Raw genomic sequence first — 15,147 nt, 5'->3', positions numbered from 1 at the left:
TTTGGTTTCCATGTCTGTAGTTTTATTTTTATTTTGGCTCATAAAAATGTAACCAATTGTCTAGAAAACATAAGAGTTAAGACATTACTTATTCAGCCACAAACTATGATCCAGTTTCCTAGTTTGCGTAAATATATATATACACAAATTCTATAACAAAGCTTTCACATTTGTCTGGCACTCTTGCTCTCTGAACATTCCATTCACAACATTTCAATTTCATTTCACTTTCAATGTGAGTTACAAATATTAATAACAATTATTTCTTCCTTCTTTCTCCCTGAAGCATGGATTTATTATTTAGTTATCTGTGCCATCCTAGTCAATCTCTGCACAATATATGTACTATATCTTGTTAATGATGCATCTCCATTCTCTACATCTTATTTTCCCACCTTTTTCCAACAATCTGAATCCTCTTCAGGTTTGTTTTCATTTTCTTAACATCTATTCCCAACTGCTCTAAAGAATACACAACACAAAAATTACAGTGCAAACACCAGAGAGGTATTTAGCAAGTCTAAATAATCTTAGCTGTGAAGTATTCAGTTACTGAATAAGCAGCATAACAACTTACATAAACTTACATATCTTACACAGCTAGTTTCTCTGAGCATGTTTATCAGTGATAATAAGCTCCTAAGAATATTAGAGGCAATCACTGTCATTCCTATATGATCATTTCAAATTGCAATCAAATCATCCATGTTCAGATATGCTTACTAATCCAACAGAAGTGCATCTTTATGGTTTAGTTCTATGCACAAAATCTTCATGTTTTAAAACATACACATTGAATCAGATTTAAAGCTCAGCCAAAGCAGGATTGATTAAAGGAAATTTCAGGAACACAGTGTTCATACTCCTAAATGGAGTCTCTGTCTCCATACCCGAGAGAGAGTTAATAATTACTTAAAAAATCTCTTGTGTTACATGAAGCAGCATTATGGCCATACACACAGCATTTGCTCAGTTGGTTGGCTTGCCATGTATGACAGTCTTGGTGTTTTCAACTCATATCAAATGGAATCCAGGTTTTCTACATTGTCATGATGTGACCTGCTGATCTAAAATAAATACAAAGTACATATCTAATCTGCAGTGTTTGCAAACAACATCACTCTATATTAGTGATAATATAATTCCATTAACACATTTGTTTTCATTCATATTTTATCCCATATTCCTTCTCTTCCATGTTTTTTATTTTATCATTAAGTAATTCAACAATGATCTTAGACCCATTTCAAGGAACTCACAGTTTTAACTGAAATTGACTCAGAGTAATGAGTAAATGTGGTATTGTAGCACATAAAGAGAGATCTCTATAATTCTTGTAGTACTTTCAAATAAAAGTATTAGCTTTTTGTTAAATGGAACAGGATACATAGATTCAATTTCCAGTAACATTACTTACTTTCTTCCCTCAGCTTGTTTAATTCCTGTATTATATCACTATACACATAGGATAAAAGCTCCTCTTGGGATTTTGTTCCATCCAAATAATCTGAGGAAGAAAAAAGAAGTGTTCATGAGTTCTATGCCAGCTATCTGTAATGGAAATTGGCAAAGTTTTCAGTATTCCTATAGATGACATCAGAAGAGAAGAAAAAAAAATCAAGAACAGGCCCTCCCATTTTCCTCTTCCCCAAACTTGTTTTACACGTAAAAAAAACCCAACATAATGGAAAATAATTCTAGTTAATAATTCATTTACAATTTTTTGTGGTACAAAAGTCTCCATAAGCATAATGGTAGTTATGTGAGGACAGTGGAGCAATGGAATAATTTGTGAAAAAGATCTCTGTGCAGTAGATAATTTCAGGTTCCTCAGTTTCAGCCTTTGAGCAAGTTCCGGAAGAGCACTGCAGTTCTTATTCTTACTGCACAGCAAGAAGCAGTGTGCTAATGATGAAGAGGCCACCCATTTCCCTCCCCTTCCCTCTGGTCCCACTCCAGAAGCAGCTAGTCCAAGAGCTGTGTAAGTGTGAACATTACACAAACTTGTGGCACTGCCCCAACAGCTGGCCCAGCTTTGACACTTCTCATGCAAAACTGTTGACTGTAGTGTGGACAGTCAGCATCTAGAAAGTGTCTTCAGTTTATTAGAAGACTTCACCAGGATTTCAGTTTTGTTCTGAAGAACTCTGCCAGTGCATCAGCTATCATCTCAGAAGCTTCCTATTTAGACACAAGTGTGTTATCTTGACAAGTTATCTTGTTAAGTAGACTTAATTAGGGATCAGAACATTTCCATTGTTTAACTTCCTAATTTTCATTATTAAATACAAAAACAAAATCCCTATAGGCTTGAAATATAAACTATCAGAAACATCAAAACCTACTAAATGCCACAAAAACACTTGAAGAAAATTTTGTCCCATTTAAAAAAAATCCCACAATTCAACAAAAACTGCACAAGTGCCATACTTAAGCATTTTGTAAGTTTAAAATTAAGGATACCTTACCAACTTGCATACTTGCATTCTCTTCCAATTCATTTTTATATTTCAAATACATAGGCCACACGTGTCCATCGAAGTACCCTGGTGTATCTGCTGGCTGGTAGACTCTGGTGCTACACAAAAATACATATGTGTTCCCATATAAGTTTTAAATTTTCCCCTAGTGTCAGCTGGTTAAATAACAGCTTTCATGCAAAATAAAAAAGAAAGGCTGGCTGTATTTCTGTTGGAGCCAAGGAGGCTCCTTTGTTTTAATTCAGTCTGTGACATGAACTTCTGCTGTCTTTTGCTATCTTACCCATTTCTGCCAATCAAACCACATTTAAAATAAGATAAAAGATAAGGTAAAAGTTTGGTGGTTTTAATTTTGTCAAAGGTATTGCAGGTAAATTAAACTGTATGGACACTACTACCAAAATAAGCTACTTTTTGTCCATTTACTAGGTATATAGATTTCTCAAGCTTTAAATGACTAGTTGTTTAGTCTAGACTCTTCCATTCTGCACACTAATGTCTTAGGTGAGTCTAGTGAGAAACCAAGACAGCGGTATCACCCACAGCCAGTTGAATAGAAGATTTCTTCACTCAGCCAGCAGATTCTGACTTTGTGCACATATATTATTCCAAGCATACAGTATTGCTCCAAATTGAGAAGCAAGTCAGACACTGGCTCAATAATCTAGTTTAGATCCACATTAAAATTAATGGAAACTCTAAACAAAACTGTACACCTAACCCACACATGAACATCTTTACTCTAAGAATAATCATCAATTAACTGTATTTAACCAAGAATAAGAGTGCTTAGTATTTGTTTTAACCATTTCTCATTTTAAATATAATTTTACTCAAGTATGCAATCAGGAATTAAATCATTTATCAGGACAATAAATTCTCTTTTTAGTGTTTGTAAGCACTTAATACTTTAATAACCATGTGCTCTAAAATGAAAACCAAACCAAACAAACCTCAAACTAACAAAAAGAGGACAGATGTTCTTAATAGCTTACATTTTGCAAGCACTGAAGAAAAGCTAGCATAAAAGGACCACTTCAGTTCAGGGGGTGCTGTGACTCTTTTTAAACAAGAAGTCAATAATCTTACCTCCTTCTCCTTTTGCACTCTTCATAAGGCAGGGTCAAAAAATATCTTCTATTCCATAGTTCATTAAGGGGCCTATGATAATAACATATTTAGTTCCCTCTTCAATTTTAGGGTAGCTTTTTATTTACCAGGTTACATATTACTGCTTACTCATAATTGTAAAGGAGAAAGCCTTCAACAATCAAAATATAAACATTTTTCAGATTGTCACATGTATTCTCTGGCTCTTCTGTCACAACACTTGAGCTTGCTGGGCTTTTCATCCAATTGCGAATACTTGTCACCATTTCATCCATATAGAGGGCATCAAGTACTAGATGAAAACAAAGTTAAACATCCCTTAAAAACAAAGAATAAAAAAATAAAAAGAACCCTAAAGTATCCCTTCATTAATTAGTAAGAATCAAATAATTTACATACAAATTTAAACAAAGGGGAACAGAATTACCCCAAAGATTATATCCATAATTCTGTGTTTGCTACTGATGATTTACTGAAACCAAAGCTTGCACCAGGATTGGGGTATTTCTATTGGGTGTAGTCTCTCTGGACTTCATGGCATTTACTATTGTCTGAACGGAATTCACAGCTTTTCACTTCACAGAAACTTCAGGGACTGCTCTCCACTTACACAAAACTTATAAAAATTTACTAATTCTGAGACCTCCACCATTTTGTCAGTTGTCAGAGGGGGGAGTAGACACTCAGCATTTTTTCTTTACGTTTTTATAAGGTTTATCAGGTGGGCATAGAGAGATTTAAAGGGCCATGGTGCACAATGTAATATCTTTTTTTTCTGTAGACACACAAGAATATATTGAGGAAGTATTGAAAGATAGAAATAAGGTAGCTCTTGGATACCATAACAGTAAACACATTTTTAAAGAGCTTTTAAGAGCAGCATTAAACCTGGATATTTGAATAAGAAGGTCCATTTTATCTCTCCAGTTTCACATTCCATTTACATGAAGTCTAGAAGTTAAGCCAAAGATTGCATAGCTGGTAATGACCAGTCTTCAGGTACAACTGAAGGGTCTGACCAATTGTGATCACAAAATGTATTGCTGAGAAAAAGTATCAACAGAGATTAGCTATTAACCAAGCAATTGTTTACAAGTAGATATGACCTGACACAAAACACTGCCCTAAAGTGGATCTGGATCTAGATGTCTCTAAGAATAAATTGAGCCAGCATTAATCATGAACTTAAAAATATATGTTCTTTATGTGAGATCTCACATCAAATAAAGGTGTCAGGATAAACCCAAGTTTTGACTGACTTGGAAAACCCAATATGATATCCCATGAGCTCACCAGCAAAAGCAGAAGAAGAAGGGCCATTACCAAGTGATGAGATTAAACTTATGCCAGTACTGCAAGCCAAGACTTCCAACTGAACAGTACCATTTGCTACTAAACCAGACACAAGTGAAGAAAGAGAGGAAAAGATTCAAAAGAGAAAAGGAAAGACCAACCCCTAGCTTGAGCTATTTACTTGTTAAGCAAGTTTTCTTAGATATCTCAGTGAGCTGAAGATAATTAAGAGAAGGATTGCTCAGAAATAACCACTTGTTTACTGCCTTGCTTAGAAGGGAGGAGAGTGAGGGGATGGGATAGAAGAAGTGTTGAAGCTCAGCACAACGATTTCAGTACAATGTTCAAAAGCAGTGCATCAGAGTTACTGACCATCATATAGCTTAAATCCACGTTCATCTGTTTCTACTTCACACTCTGGCTGAAGGAGGAAAAAAATTTAATTTTTTCAAAGTTGCTTTTATGACCATGCCGAGAGATACATACTCTGTTTATAACCGTAAGGGTTTATACACTTTTGTATCCAATTAGTTAAATTTATCTTCAACATTAAACTGATGTAAACAACTGTTAAAATACACTACAAAAACTTTATTTAATTTAGACCAACAAACACTCCAAATCATATTACTTAAGTTCATTAGAGCTATACTTTAGAAAAGTGTGTGTCAAAACACTAGTTGTTTTTCTGTTTTGACTTGGAAGACAAAGAACCACTTATTGTTGTATGTGTGTAGGCTTAAGATAGTATGATTAAACTCATTAGCAAAAGGATCTTGAAAAATTAATCCATGCCTTATTTTAAAAGAATGGCAAAAAAGACAGGAAATTTCTATTGGCTGAGTATATTCAGTAGTTTGGCCACATAAATTTCAGTTACCCCAGTGCTCATTTTATGATTCTTATTAAATTAACATTCCTTTAAGCAGCACCAATTTTAAAAGTGGACAGAGAACTGAAAAAATAATTGAAACCTACTCAAGCCTCCTTTTATCTATCAGGTTTTTCCAATAAAACTGTTACCTTAAAGAAGTCATCTTGAGAGATTATATCACAGTTGGGAAGCATATTCTTAAGTTTTTCTGCTAGCGTTGTTTTCCCTCCATTTGTTACACTGTTAAAAAACATTGCAAAAAGTTCGCCAAGGCAAAAAGTAATCTTTTAAACATACGTACAAGCTCACACATAGATTTCTATATAGTTATATGCAAATAAAGAATACAACTTCCCCCAAATTTTAGTCACATTAAATACTCTCTACCTCTAGAAATTTTCTGGTATATTCCATCAGTTTTCAATAATCGGTACAGTAAATCAAGCAGTGCCAAGAAAGATGCTACAGATATCTGCACCTAAGGTCTCCAACTGACACAGAACAATTTCTTAAGAGTTACATGCTATAAAACTCCACAATTATATGTTGCATTTGTAATCCAGTTTAAAAAAAATGTATTCAGAAATAGAAATTATATCACATCATTCTGAGAAGACTAGTCTTAAGCTGTAGAGGAAATTTAATTTTGTATAACTTACCCCCCAAGGCCAATAACCAATACTTTCATAGTTTGTTTTCTCCTCAGTTCTTCTTTTTTACTGTCAAAAACAACAGCCAGTGAAAAATCTTAATTCAGGAACAAGAAGGCAACTATGGTATTAAGAAATATCAATTATACAGTTAATTTATTTTCTTTCTCTTGTCCATCATTTTTCTTTTTGCAAAGGTACAGTCAGAATCTCAGCTGCTTGTTCTAATGCTAACCAAAAACCTGCAGTATATATGCCCCATCTTAAATTACAATGTACTTTATTTTTGACAGTATTTTAATAGTTTGAAAGGAACTCTGGGAGAATCAATTCTAACAATGCTGGTATCATACAAGATCCTAAAGAAAAGCACAATCACTAGCTCAAGCATTAACAATATAAAAAAGACTAGGTAAACAGAAGCTGTGGTGGCAAAACAAACAAAATCATTAAGAAAGAAACAAGTGGCATGCTGAGGAGAAAGGTGTTTTAAAGTTTCATGAAGACTTGTAACAAAGAGTATGTTCAAAAACTCTTTTATGAACCTGGTCTCAACAATGTAATATTCACTGTGTGATTCACCACTCCCTTTCTGAGGGTATTAACAGCACAGACCACACAAATCCTCCTCCTCTGCCCCACCACAGATTAATCTGGAAGCATTAAAACTACTGCAAGGGCAGTTTAAGCCATCCTAGCTGACTTAGCCTAGGTAGCACTTGATAGTCCCCTGAAAAGATCGAAGAGTAAACTCTAAAGGTTAATTTGTCGACCATATCCCTGCTGCTTCCACCATATCCCACCAACTCTGAGGCTCTGACTGCCTGAACGCCTTCACTATAGTTAGAGCTGCCAGGAGACACAACTACTGCCTTGCCCCAGCTCTTTCCCCTGAACTTTCTTCTCGAATGGGTGTTTGCAGAGTACATAGTGAACTATCCTGGAAAAATACTGCAGCTGAAAAACAGTTCTGCAAAAGACAGGGGAAACAATGTTTGTCTTCAGTTTAACACATCAATTTATAACTATTTGCCCATAGGGAAACACACCCCTTTTTTTACCTGCTCTATCCTCCTAGGTCACGCTTAGGAAGGTAAGATCTATGACACCTAAGACCTCAAAGGACTTAGCAGGTAAAATCCTCCCTATGTCCAACAAACAAATATCTGCACTGTATTAGGAAAAAGACTGTTACAGGGGATCAGTATGAAAACAAAACCATATTGTTTCTGTGAAAGTAAGCTTTAGACACATGTGGAGCCTGAAATAATATAATCCTCTTGCATTTCGTGCAACAACTGGAAGTTCCACTGTTTCACGTGTCTGTGATATGATCTTCGTGTGCTTTTTAATGAATGGTTACATTAAAAAAATAACCAACAAAAGACATATTGACTAGTCCAAGCCATCATCTGTATGACAGTCATTGCTTTGCAATGGTGCTGCTTATCTACAGTAGTTGGCATTTGTGAGTTTTTTAAGTTAGTACACATTGGTTTTCTTGGAATATTAAAATTTTCAAATTCAGTAATGCATTGAATGCTCATAGTACTGGCTAACAATGCAAAGAGGGAAGCAAGATAATTTTTTCTTAAGTGATGATACTCAGGCTACTTTAAAAATAAGATTTAAAAGCTCTAAATTTCTAAAAGTCATCAGTAAGGTTTGTGTTGCAGAAGACTACCCTTTGTTCCACAAAGGGTGTTATGCAACAAACCGGACAAACACGTTCACCTTTGGACTTTAATTTATGTCATTGTGTACATGCAAATTAATCCCAGTCTGCGGCAAAAAATACCATCATACAAAAACACACCAACTCTTCTGCCGTCCTGAGTAGTGTGTGAAAAAAACTTCAAAAGCAAATTTGTCACAAATGCTGCAACGCAGAAATCCTACGCTACTCTAACTTGGGTCAATTTGTCTCTTTAAACAGAGCACAAACCCCATGGCATCGCTGTAGTCATCCCATTTTTTAGGGCATACCGCGGCAATGCTCCCACGCACGGAGCTACCCCAGGGCGCACCAGACCCGCACCGGGAACGTCTCTCACAGCTGCGGGCCCACACCGCGGAGCTGGCGGAGGTTCTCGGCCGCGCCTCCACCAGTTGCAGTTCCAACACCTCAACGCCTCCGGAGTTCGCACTTCACTTCAACCACGCCGCGAGGGTTTCAAGAGGACATCCTTCCGCCAGCAGGGCTCCCCGCAGGCGGAGCGCCCGCCTCCTGCTTCCTGTCACGGAGCTGCGTGGGGCGCGCCCGCCTCCCAGCCGGGGCGGTCCGGCGCACAAATCGCCCCAGCCGGCTCGCGGGGAGCAACCCCCTCGCAGCCGCCAGGACCGCCCGGCCCCCGCAGCGCCGCCCGGGCGGCCCCTCCGGCCTGGGCGGCCCCTCCGGCCTGGGCGGCTCCTCCGGCCGGGGCCGAGCGCGGGGAGGGAAGCGGCGGGGCCTGGTTCGCGGCGCGCGCGCTGATTGGCCGCGTGCCGCCCGGGGCTGGCGGGGGCGGGAGGGGTCGGCCGGGATACGCCCTTCGTCCCGGCTCCTGCCGCCGCCGCTGCCGCGCTGCGCCCGGGGACTGCCGGGCTTCGCACCGCCGCCTCTCACCGCGGGCCCGCGCCCGGGCAGCCGATCGCCGTCGCGCCGCTCCGCCGTCCGTGCTTAGGCCAGCCATGTCCAAGCCGCCACCTAAACCGGCCAAGCCAGGTGAGGGAAGGACAGAGCGGCCTGGCCCGTCCTCGCCGTGCGGGGCGCGACGCAGCCCGCTGCTGCCGACACGTGAATGGCTTGAGTTTCGGGTCTGCGCTCTCGAACAGCCCGGGCGAGGGTGGGAGCGGGCACGGCCGTCCTTCCGTTCCGGACCGCACCCTGCCGCCATGAAGGCCGGCACCGCACGCCTGCTGTCGGCGGGGCGGGCTGCCCCTCCCGCGGCTGGAAAGCAGTGGGGGCTGCCCTCGGCACCGGGTCTGGGCCCGACCCCGCGGCCGCTTTAGCTCGGGAGAAGGCTGGGGTATGCCCCCAGTTCGGAGCCATCGCCCAGGGACAGGCTCCCCCGTGACGGGCTGGCAGAGCCCTCCTGCCCCGGCCTTGCTCGTCTGCAGCGCGGAGCCGCGGTGGCCGGCGGTGGCACTTGGCGTCGTGGCCCGCCCGGTGGCTATCCGGGAGCTGCTTGCGTAGCCTGAAATGCACAGGAAGCCTTTTACCCTTTTAACAAACAGCGCTGAAGTGCTCCGAGGTTGTCTCGTGATTGCTCGGATGGGTAATATGCTAACGCATAAAATCAGTTTTATAGTGTAGTCGCATGCAACATTCTTCATCATTAAAGTTGGAATCCACTGTTTTCCCTTGTAGGACTCCTAATAGCCAAACTCTAAATGTGCTCTTGGAAATTCAGGTGTCAATGTGCACATCACCCTTTCCAGTGCATTTAGTCCTCAATGTGTAAGGTGTTGCACCTGTGCTTTTTCAGAAAAAAATCACTGCAAAGCAAATTTTCTAAAAATATTAATAGTAACCATAGCTTCTTCTAAAAATAAATTGAAAAGCCATTGGAAGTTGCACAGTTTTAAGTCTTAGAATAGAAGTGGCATTTTTCAAGTAAATATACATTCTTCTGTGACAAATTTAACAATTAGCTTTAGGGTTTTGGGTTTTTTTAAGTAAGGAATTGATCTGGAAAATTTAGTGGCTATTTATCATGGTTTTGTATCATCTGTCACTGTAAAAGCTTAAATTCTTATTTAGAAGTTAAAAATCCACTGTGATATCTCCCAAACCAGGACTATCTGATACCTAAGTACATCCAAACTTCAATTTTTTTTGCACTTGGAATACTGTTTGAAATGCCAATGTAAAAAAAATGCTTAGCCTAATTGAGTATTTTAACTAGGCAGCTTATAAAACAGATTTTTAATTTGAAGTCACATAAGTGCAGAAACAAGTTTAGACCATTTAAACCATCAGTCTCATCCTGCCTGCAGAAGCAAAATCTGCTAAAGCTCTCTGGCTGTAATTTCATCCTCAGAAGAATTTCCTCTCCCTGTAGTTTGCTAAGCTTCTTTGAAAACAGCTTCCTTGAAATGAAAAAGACAGTAATAAAAGCATTGCTGTTGTGGACCCTTACCAAAACAATCAGTACTGAGGAAATCGGCAGGCTTCTGAAAGAATGTGGTGTTTCACAGCTGAATATGTGTGAAAAATGGGATTTTCTGATGAAGTTGATAACTCAGTTTTCTATTTTTTCAAGAAGATGAGTCAAATTTAACATAAGATTCTTAAGAGTTAGAGGCTGTAGCTCTGACTAACTAACAGGAGCTCTCAGACATGTTCTGTCCAAAGCTAGGTTTCTCTACCAAGGTTGGTGGGGTGCAGTTTGATCTGATAAAATGTGGACTGTCATCAAAGGGACAAGTTCCCTACCCCCACCATCCCTTTCTGTTCCATTTAGTTACATGACAAGCTGATGGTGCTCTCAACTTTTTTATGTCCAGTTATTTGTATGTCTATGTAAGGTTATTTTTATGTCTGATGAACTTGCTGAGCTGGTTTGCCAGCATGAGTGCTTGACACAGCAAAAGGAAATTCATAGGAGAAGGAAGAATGTAAGTAAGAAAGTAAGATTGTATTGCTAGTGACTTTCAGAGCTGATTAAGGGTAATAAGATTCATTTTTCCAAATCCCTGACTTTTGAGGAGAGAAAATTTCGTGGCGTGTGTTGTGTCAGATTTTTTTCAAAGTAATTTTTCTGAAAGGGACTGCCTTCTTGCATACTTAAATATCTCTGTAGTTGCATGTTTGACTTCTGTATGTTAATACAGAATACAGATAATACACCTTTGATACTGTAATTGAATTTCTTGGGGTTATAGATAGATGTTATTTAAAGACATAAATATAGGAACTTCATGTGGTGATATAGTTTCTACAGCACTGGAAGGCTGTCTCTTTCGGTGGCATTTTGACTGCATTTACTCGAGTGTTTTGGTGCCTTTGGCCAAGCTGTGTTGATTTTTCTTCACTGGTTATTAGGTATCAAGTCTGTAAGCTCTGTCAGGAAACAGCAAGCCTGCTTGCATTGATTATGAATTATGAAAGTGCAGGACAGACAGGAGAGAAAACCAGACATTGTTTGCTGTCATCCATTCCTCTGTGTTTGGGAAATAAGAAGTGAAGATTGGACAGAGAAGGAGGGAAATATTTTGGTGGTGGGGAAGTGAAAATATATCGTGAAATAAATTTCCTTTTTAAAACACTAAGTCTTCACTGCTCAACTCAAGGATTTTGGACCTGAGTTTAGTGCTTTAAAAATGTGGGGAAAAGAGGTGATAAGAAGGGGGAAAACCAACTAGCTGTGACGCTGTCATTTTCTTCAGTACATGAGAGCATTTTTTCTGACAGATTGCTTTTCTGTAAATCCTGTTGTGTGCACAGCACTTAAGATTTCAGTTACAGAGATGGTTTTGGCATCAACGTATGTTAGACAATTGTGTTTCTGAACACTTGAGCTAGTCTTTTGGGTCTGTAGTCAGCCCTTGGGTAAGGGGACAAGATTGTTTATAGAGACTCTAAATGTCTTTTAGCTTATAGTGTTTTCAGGCCTTTTTTTTAAGAAATGCTTTACTTTTCCTGTGTAACTCTGTATTGTTACTGTTTTCTAGCTGTAGCTTTTGTTTAGACTCACTATCAAAAATAAAACAGAATGGAGTTGATGTTGAAAATAGCAGAAACATACTTTTTTTCTGTCAGCATTATGCAAGAGTAGGGTTTCCCCTCCATCTTTTAAGAAATCGGTTGATGTCTCAAACTACATTATTCTTTGCAGAGTTCATATCATGTTGGATATTAATCCTGTTTACAAACAGGATTGTTAAGTCCTTTGGATTTGACAAGCTTTAATGGCTTCTGCTTAGTTGTCTGTTACTTAAGCAGTGTTTTCTTGAAGAGTGCTAACTGTCATGATGTCTTTTTGATTAGAGCCTTATATAGTGTGCAGCAAAAGCTTTTGGGGAGATAAAAGGGGTGTACTGATATTTTTTAAAAGTCTTACTTTCATGTTCACGGTAAGGTTTGTTGATCCTGGTCTAGAGTTGAGACAACATTTATATCCTATAGAGAAGGACCAGCGTTTGTACCAAGGAAATTAGAGTTTTCAATTACTCCAGTTGGGAGGGAGGCAGGAGGAAACATAAGGATTTAACATAAAGGGTTGCTACCTCAATGCTGTTTTGTTGACTTTTCTCCCGCTAGTTGCTGTCAGAGTTAAAAGTAGGATTCTTGACATAGATACTTAGTTTGAGTCATAAAGAAGTTCACCTCAGTTCTAAGGTGAAGTAGGAGCTGTGACAGCATTCACAGGAACAGAACACTTGCATTGAGTCACATGCCTAAGGCCTTGGCAGTTGGCTTAAATTAGATGTAAGTGATGGTGGTTTGGGTTTCTTCTGTACTCAAAGAAAGGTTTCTGTTAGCTAGGAAGATGTGAGCATGTGGATGTGGGGAGTTATACTTCAGTCATCAGGTCTGAAGGGAGAAAAACGTCAGAGAAACAATTAAACAGTTCCCAGTCTGCTTTCAATATGAATTATAAACTTTCATTTCAGACCTGAAACCCTCTTATTACTGCAAGTTGCTGGGACCTCCAGCAAGCTTCCTGCAAGTGAAGGCACGCTGGTATTAATAAAAATGCAATTGATGAAAAACAGAGGATTTCAGATCAGGCTATGACAGTGAGACTGTGTTCTCTTATATTTTCTGTGAGAATATTTTTACTTCTGATTTTCTCTAACAAAATGGCATTTGTTCCTTCCATTCCAGGTACTGATTAGTGCAGTCCATGATTGTTCCTGGGTACCTCAGTTTGTCATCTAGGCTGGCACCAGTCTATCCTTTGCATTTTTTAGTATGCCCTTCTACCCCTCCCCCAACATGTATTCTCTGTGTTCACTTCCCCTTTCTGGTAAGCGTTACTCAGAAGTTGAAGATTGTTCTCTAAACACTGGGGGCTCCACCTTTTTCTGTCTCCGTTGTGGCAATCCCTAAATGCTCTGTTGAACTCTGCTGTGTCGAACTCTGCTGTGTCGGTGAGCAAAATGCCAAAGTACAAATGGCACTCCTGTAAAAAGTGTTTCCAATACTTCTGTACCTGTTTGGAGACCTGTGTGCAAAGCACCTTGTTTTCCAGTTCCGAATGCTTACAGGCTCAGGGCAGAGTCTAGAAAGCTTCCCGAGGAAAAGGACCTGAGGGTGTTGGTCAACAGCTGGCTGAGTATGAGCCATCCCAGGTAGCCAAGAAGGCCACTGGCATCCTGGCCTGCATGAAAAGTGGTGTGGGCAGCAGACAGTACCTGTCCCCCTGTATTGGGAGGTGAGGCTGCACCTAAAGTCTTGGGTCCATTTCTGGGCCCCTCACTACCAAAAAGACATTGAAGTGCTGGAGAGACTCCAGAGAAGGGCAGTGGAGCTGATGGAGGGTCTGGAGAGTAGGTGGTATGAACTGAGGGAGCTGGTGGTGTTAATCCTGGAGGAAAGGAGTCTCGGGAGACCTTGTTGCTTTCTATGTCTGTCTGAAGAGAGGTTGTACAAAGGTGTGTGCTTTTCTCTTGTCCCAAGTGACAAGATGAGAGAAAATGGCCTCAAGTTGTGCCATGCAAGTTTAGGTTCAACATTAAGGAAAATTTTGTCACTGAAATTGTTTGTCAGGTATTGGAACAGGCTTTGCATATTTTCACCTTTTGGGACATTTGCTACAGGTAGGAGTTCAGGTTAGTTGTTTTCAATCAAGTTGGTGCTTGAGTAACTGATTCTGAACTGTTACTGTTAGCTTTCTGGCAGCAAGGTGAAAGGTGGCCGATGAGAGCCTAGGATTAGCTTGAACCATTTAGGACGTTGACAGACTTGTGGTTTTTTAACTAACTGTAGATTACCATAGTCAATTCTGATTTTCTACAGCACAGAAATTGTCCCTCCATGTACTGACAATGCTTTGTGACACTCAGTGAGTCAGTTCATCTTGAGTTAGTTATTACGATTTTTATGGTAGTCTTGAGCTACTCAGTCTTAATATAGCTAATGAAAAGATGCTGCATCAGGATCAATATCTAAATAGTAGCTCCTTATTTGAGTCAGTGAGATTTGATTATGGCAGCCTACAGCAGATGCTAACAAAAGACTCCTATCAGTCCAGTGGGGCCAAACCTTGGTAGTTCCTGTAAACATTGATTTACCACCATCATTATTTTGTTTAAAATATGCGTGTTTTGAACCAAGGACTGTGTTGGGGTGGTTTTATGTTTGAGGATGTGATGTTAATTGACAGCTAATGAAATTTCATTATCTCCCCTTTGGTGCTGAAATTTCAGCCTAACACAGTAATGCCATGCAGGTATAGGTCAGGTTTTGTTTTTTTTTTTTTTCTTTTCTAGCTTTTCATTAGGTGAGTTGAAAGCAAATAAGAGAATGGAAAATGTTTTGGTGGTAGAGGGGATTTTAATGCTAATGCGTGTGGTGGTTTAGAGAAGCTAGAGTAAAAGAACAGAAAGGAAGTGGGGAAAAAAGTCACTGTGAGAGAAACAGTAACTCTTTGTTGCTGTGCTCCTTACTTAGCACTTCTTTGGAAGCAGTCTTCTGTTAATGATACTGCAATTGATTAAAAATAGACCTCAGAGTTGTAAAAGAAAACAAAAATCTTTCAGTCTTTTTAGAAAATGGTGTTTTGGTTTTGTGAGGTCTTTTTATTACTTAGCA

At 39.7% G+C, this 15,147-nt stretch overlaps 2 protein-coding genes across 3 annotated transcripts in view; one reads left to right on the top strand and one right to left on the bottom strand.

Moving 5' to 3' along the window:
• Positions 1–8,582, bottom strand: NMRK1 (nicotinamide riboside kinase 1). 2 transcript variants are annotated; one of them, XM_071448600.1, is made up of 9 exons: positions 8,446–8,582; positions 6,417–6,476; positions 5,907–5,997; positions 5,256–5,304; positions 3,720–3,882; positions 3,570–3,641; positions 2,469–2,578; positions 1,418–1,507; positions 1–1,067 (listed from the first exon to the last, which is right to left on the bottom strand). In XM_071448600.1, exons 2-9 carry the CDS (start codon positions 6,443–6,445, stop codon positions 1,048–1,050), a joined length of 624 nt encoding a protein of 207 aa, XP_071304701.1. In that variant the 5' UTR covers positions 6,446–6,476; positions 8,446–8,582; the 3' UTR covers positions 1–1,047. The 2 variants fall into 2 exon arrangements, with proteins under 2 accessions (XP_071304701.1, XP_071304700.1); XM_071448599.1 differs by having other exon boundaries at positions 8,394–8,524.
• OSTF1 (osteoclast stimulating factor 1) overlaps positions 7,510–15,147 on the top strand; it is a 21,806-nt gene continuing 14,168 nt past the window's right edge. Inside the window, exons 1-2 of the mRNA XM_071448649.1 lie at positions 7,510–7,540; positions 8,344–9,111. Of these exons, the coding sequence (XP_071304750.1) occupies positions 7,510–7,540; positions 8,344–9,111 (799 nt within the window). The remainder of the gene's footprint in view (positions 7,541–8,343; positions 9,112–15,147) is intronic.

The sequence above is a fragment of the Agelaius tricolor genome, unplaced genomic scaffold (assembly GCF_023055355.1).
Source record: "Agelaius tricolor isolate 1412-34295 unplaced genomic scaffold, bAgeTri1.0.p SCAF_27, whole genome shotgun sequence".
Classification (NCBI taxonomy): Eukaryota; Metazoa; Chordata; class Aves; order Passeriformes; family Icteridae; genus Agelaius; species Agelaius tricolor.
The sequence above is the reverse complement of the archived record's forward strand: the minus strand, read 5'-3'. Positions and strand labels throughout refer to the sequence as shown.

Excerpts from the sequence above, each read along its gene's own strand:
- NMRK1 (XM_071448600.1), bottom strand. The coding sequence starts at position 6,445 with ATGAAAGTATTGGTTATTGGCCTTGGGGG. Across the intron at positions 5,305-5,906 it reads CTCAAGATGACTTCTTTAAG|CCAGAGTGTGAAGTAGAAAC; the intron begins GTAACAGTTTTA and ends TTCCTCCTTCAG. Across the intron at positions 2,579-3,569 it reads GAGTGCAAAAGGAGAAGGAG|CACCAGAGTCTACCAGCCAG; the intron begins GTAAGATTATTG and ends ATTTTTGTGTAG.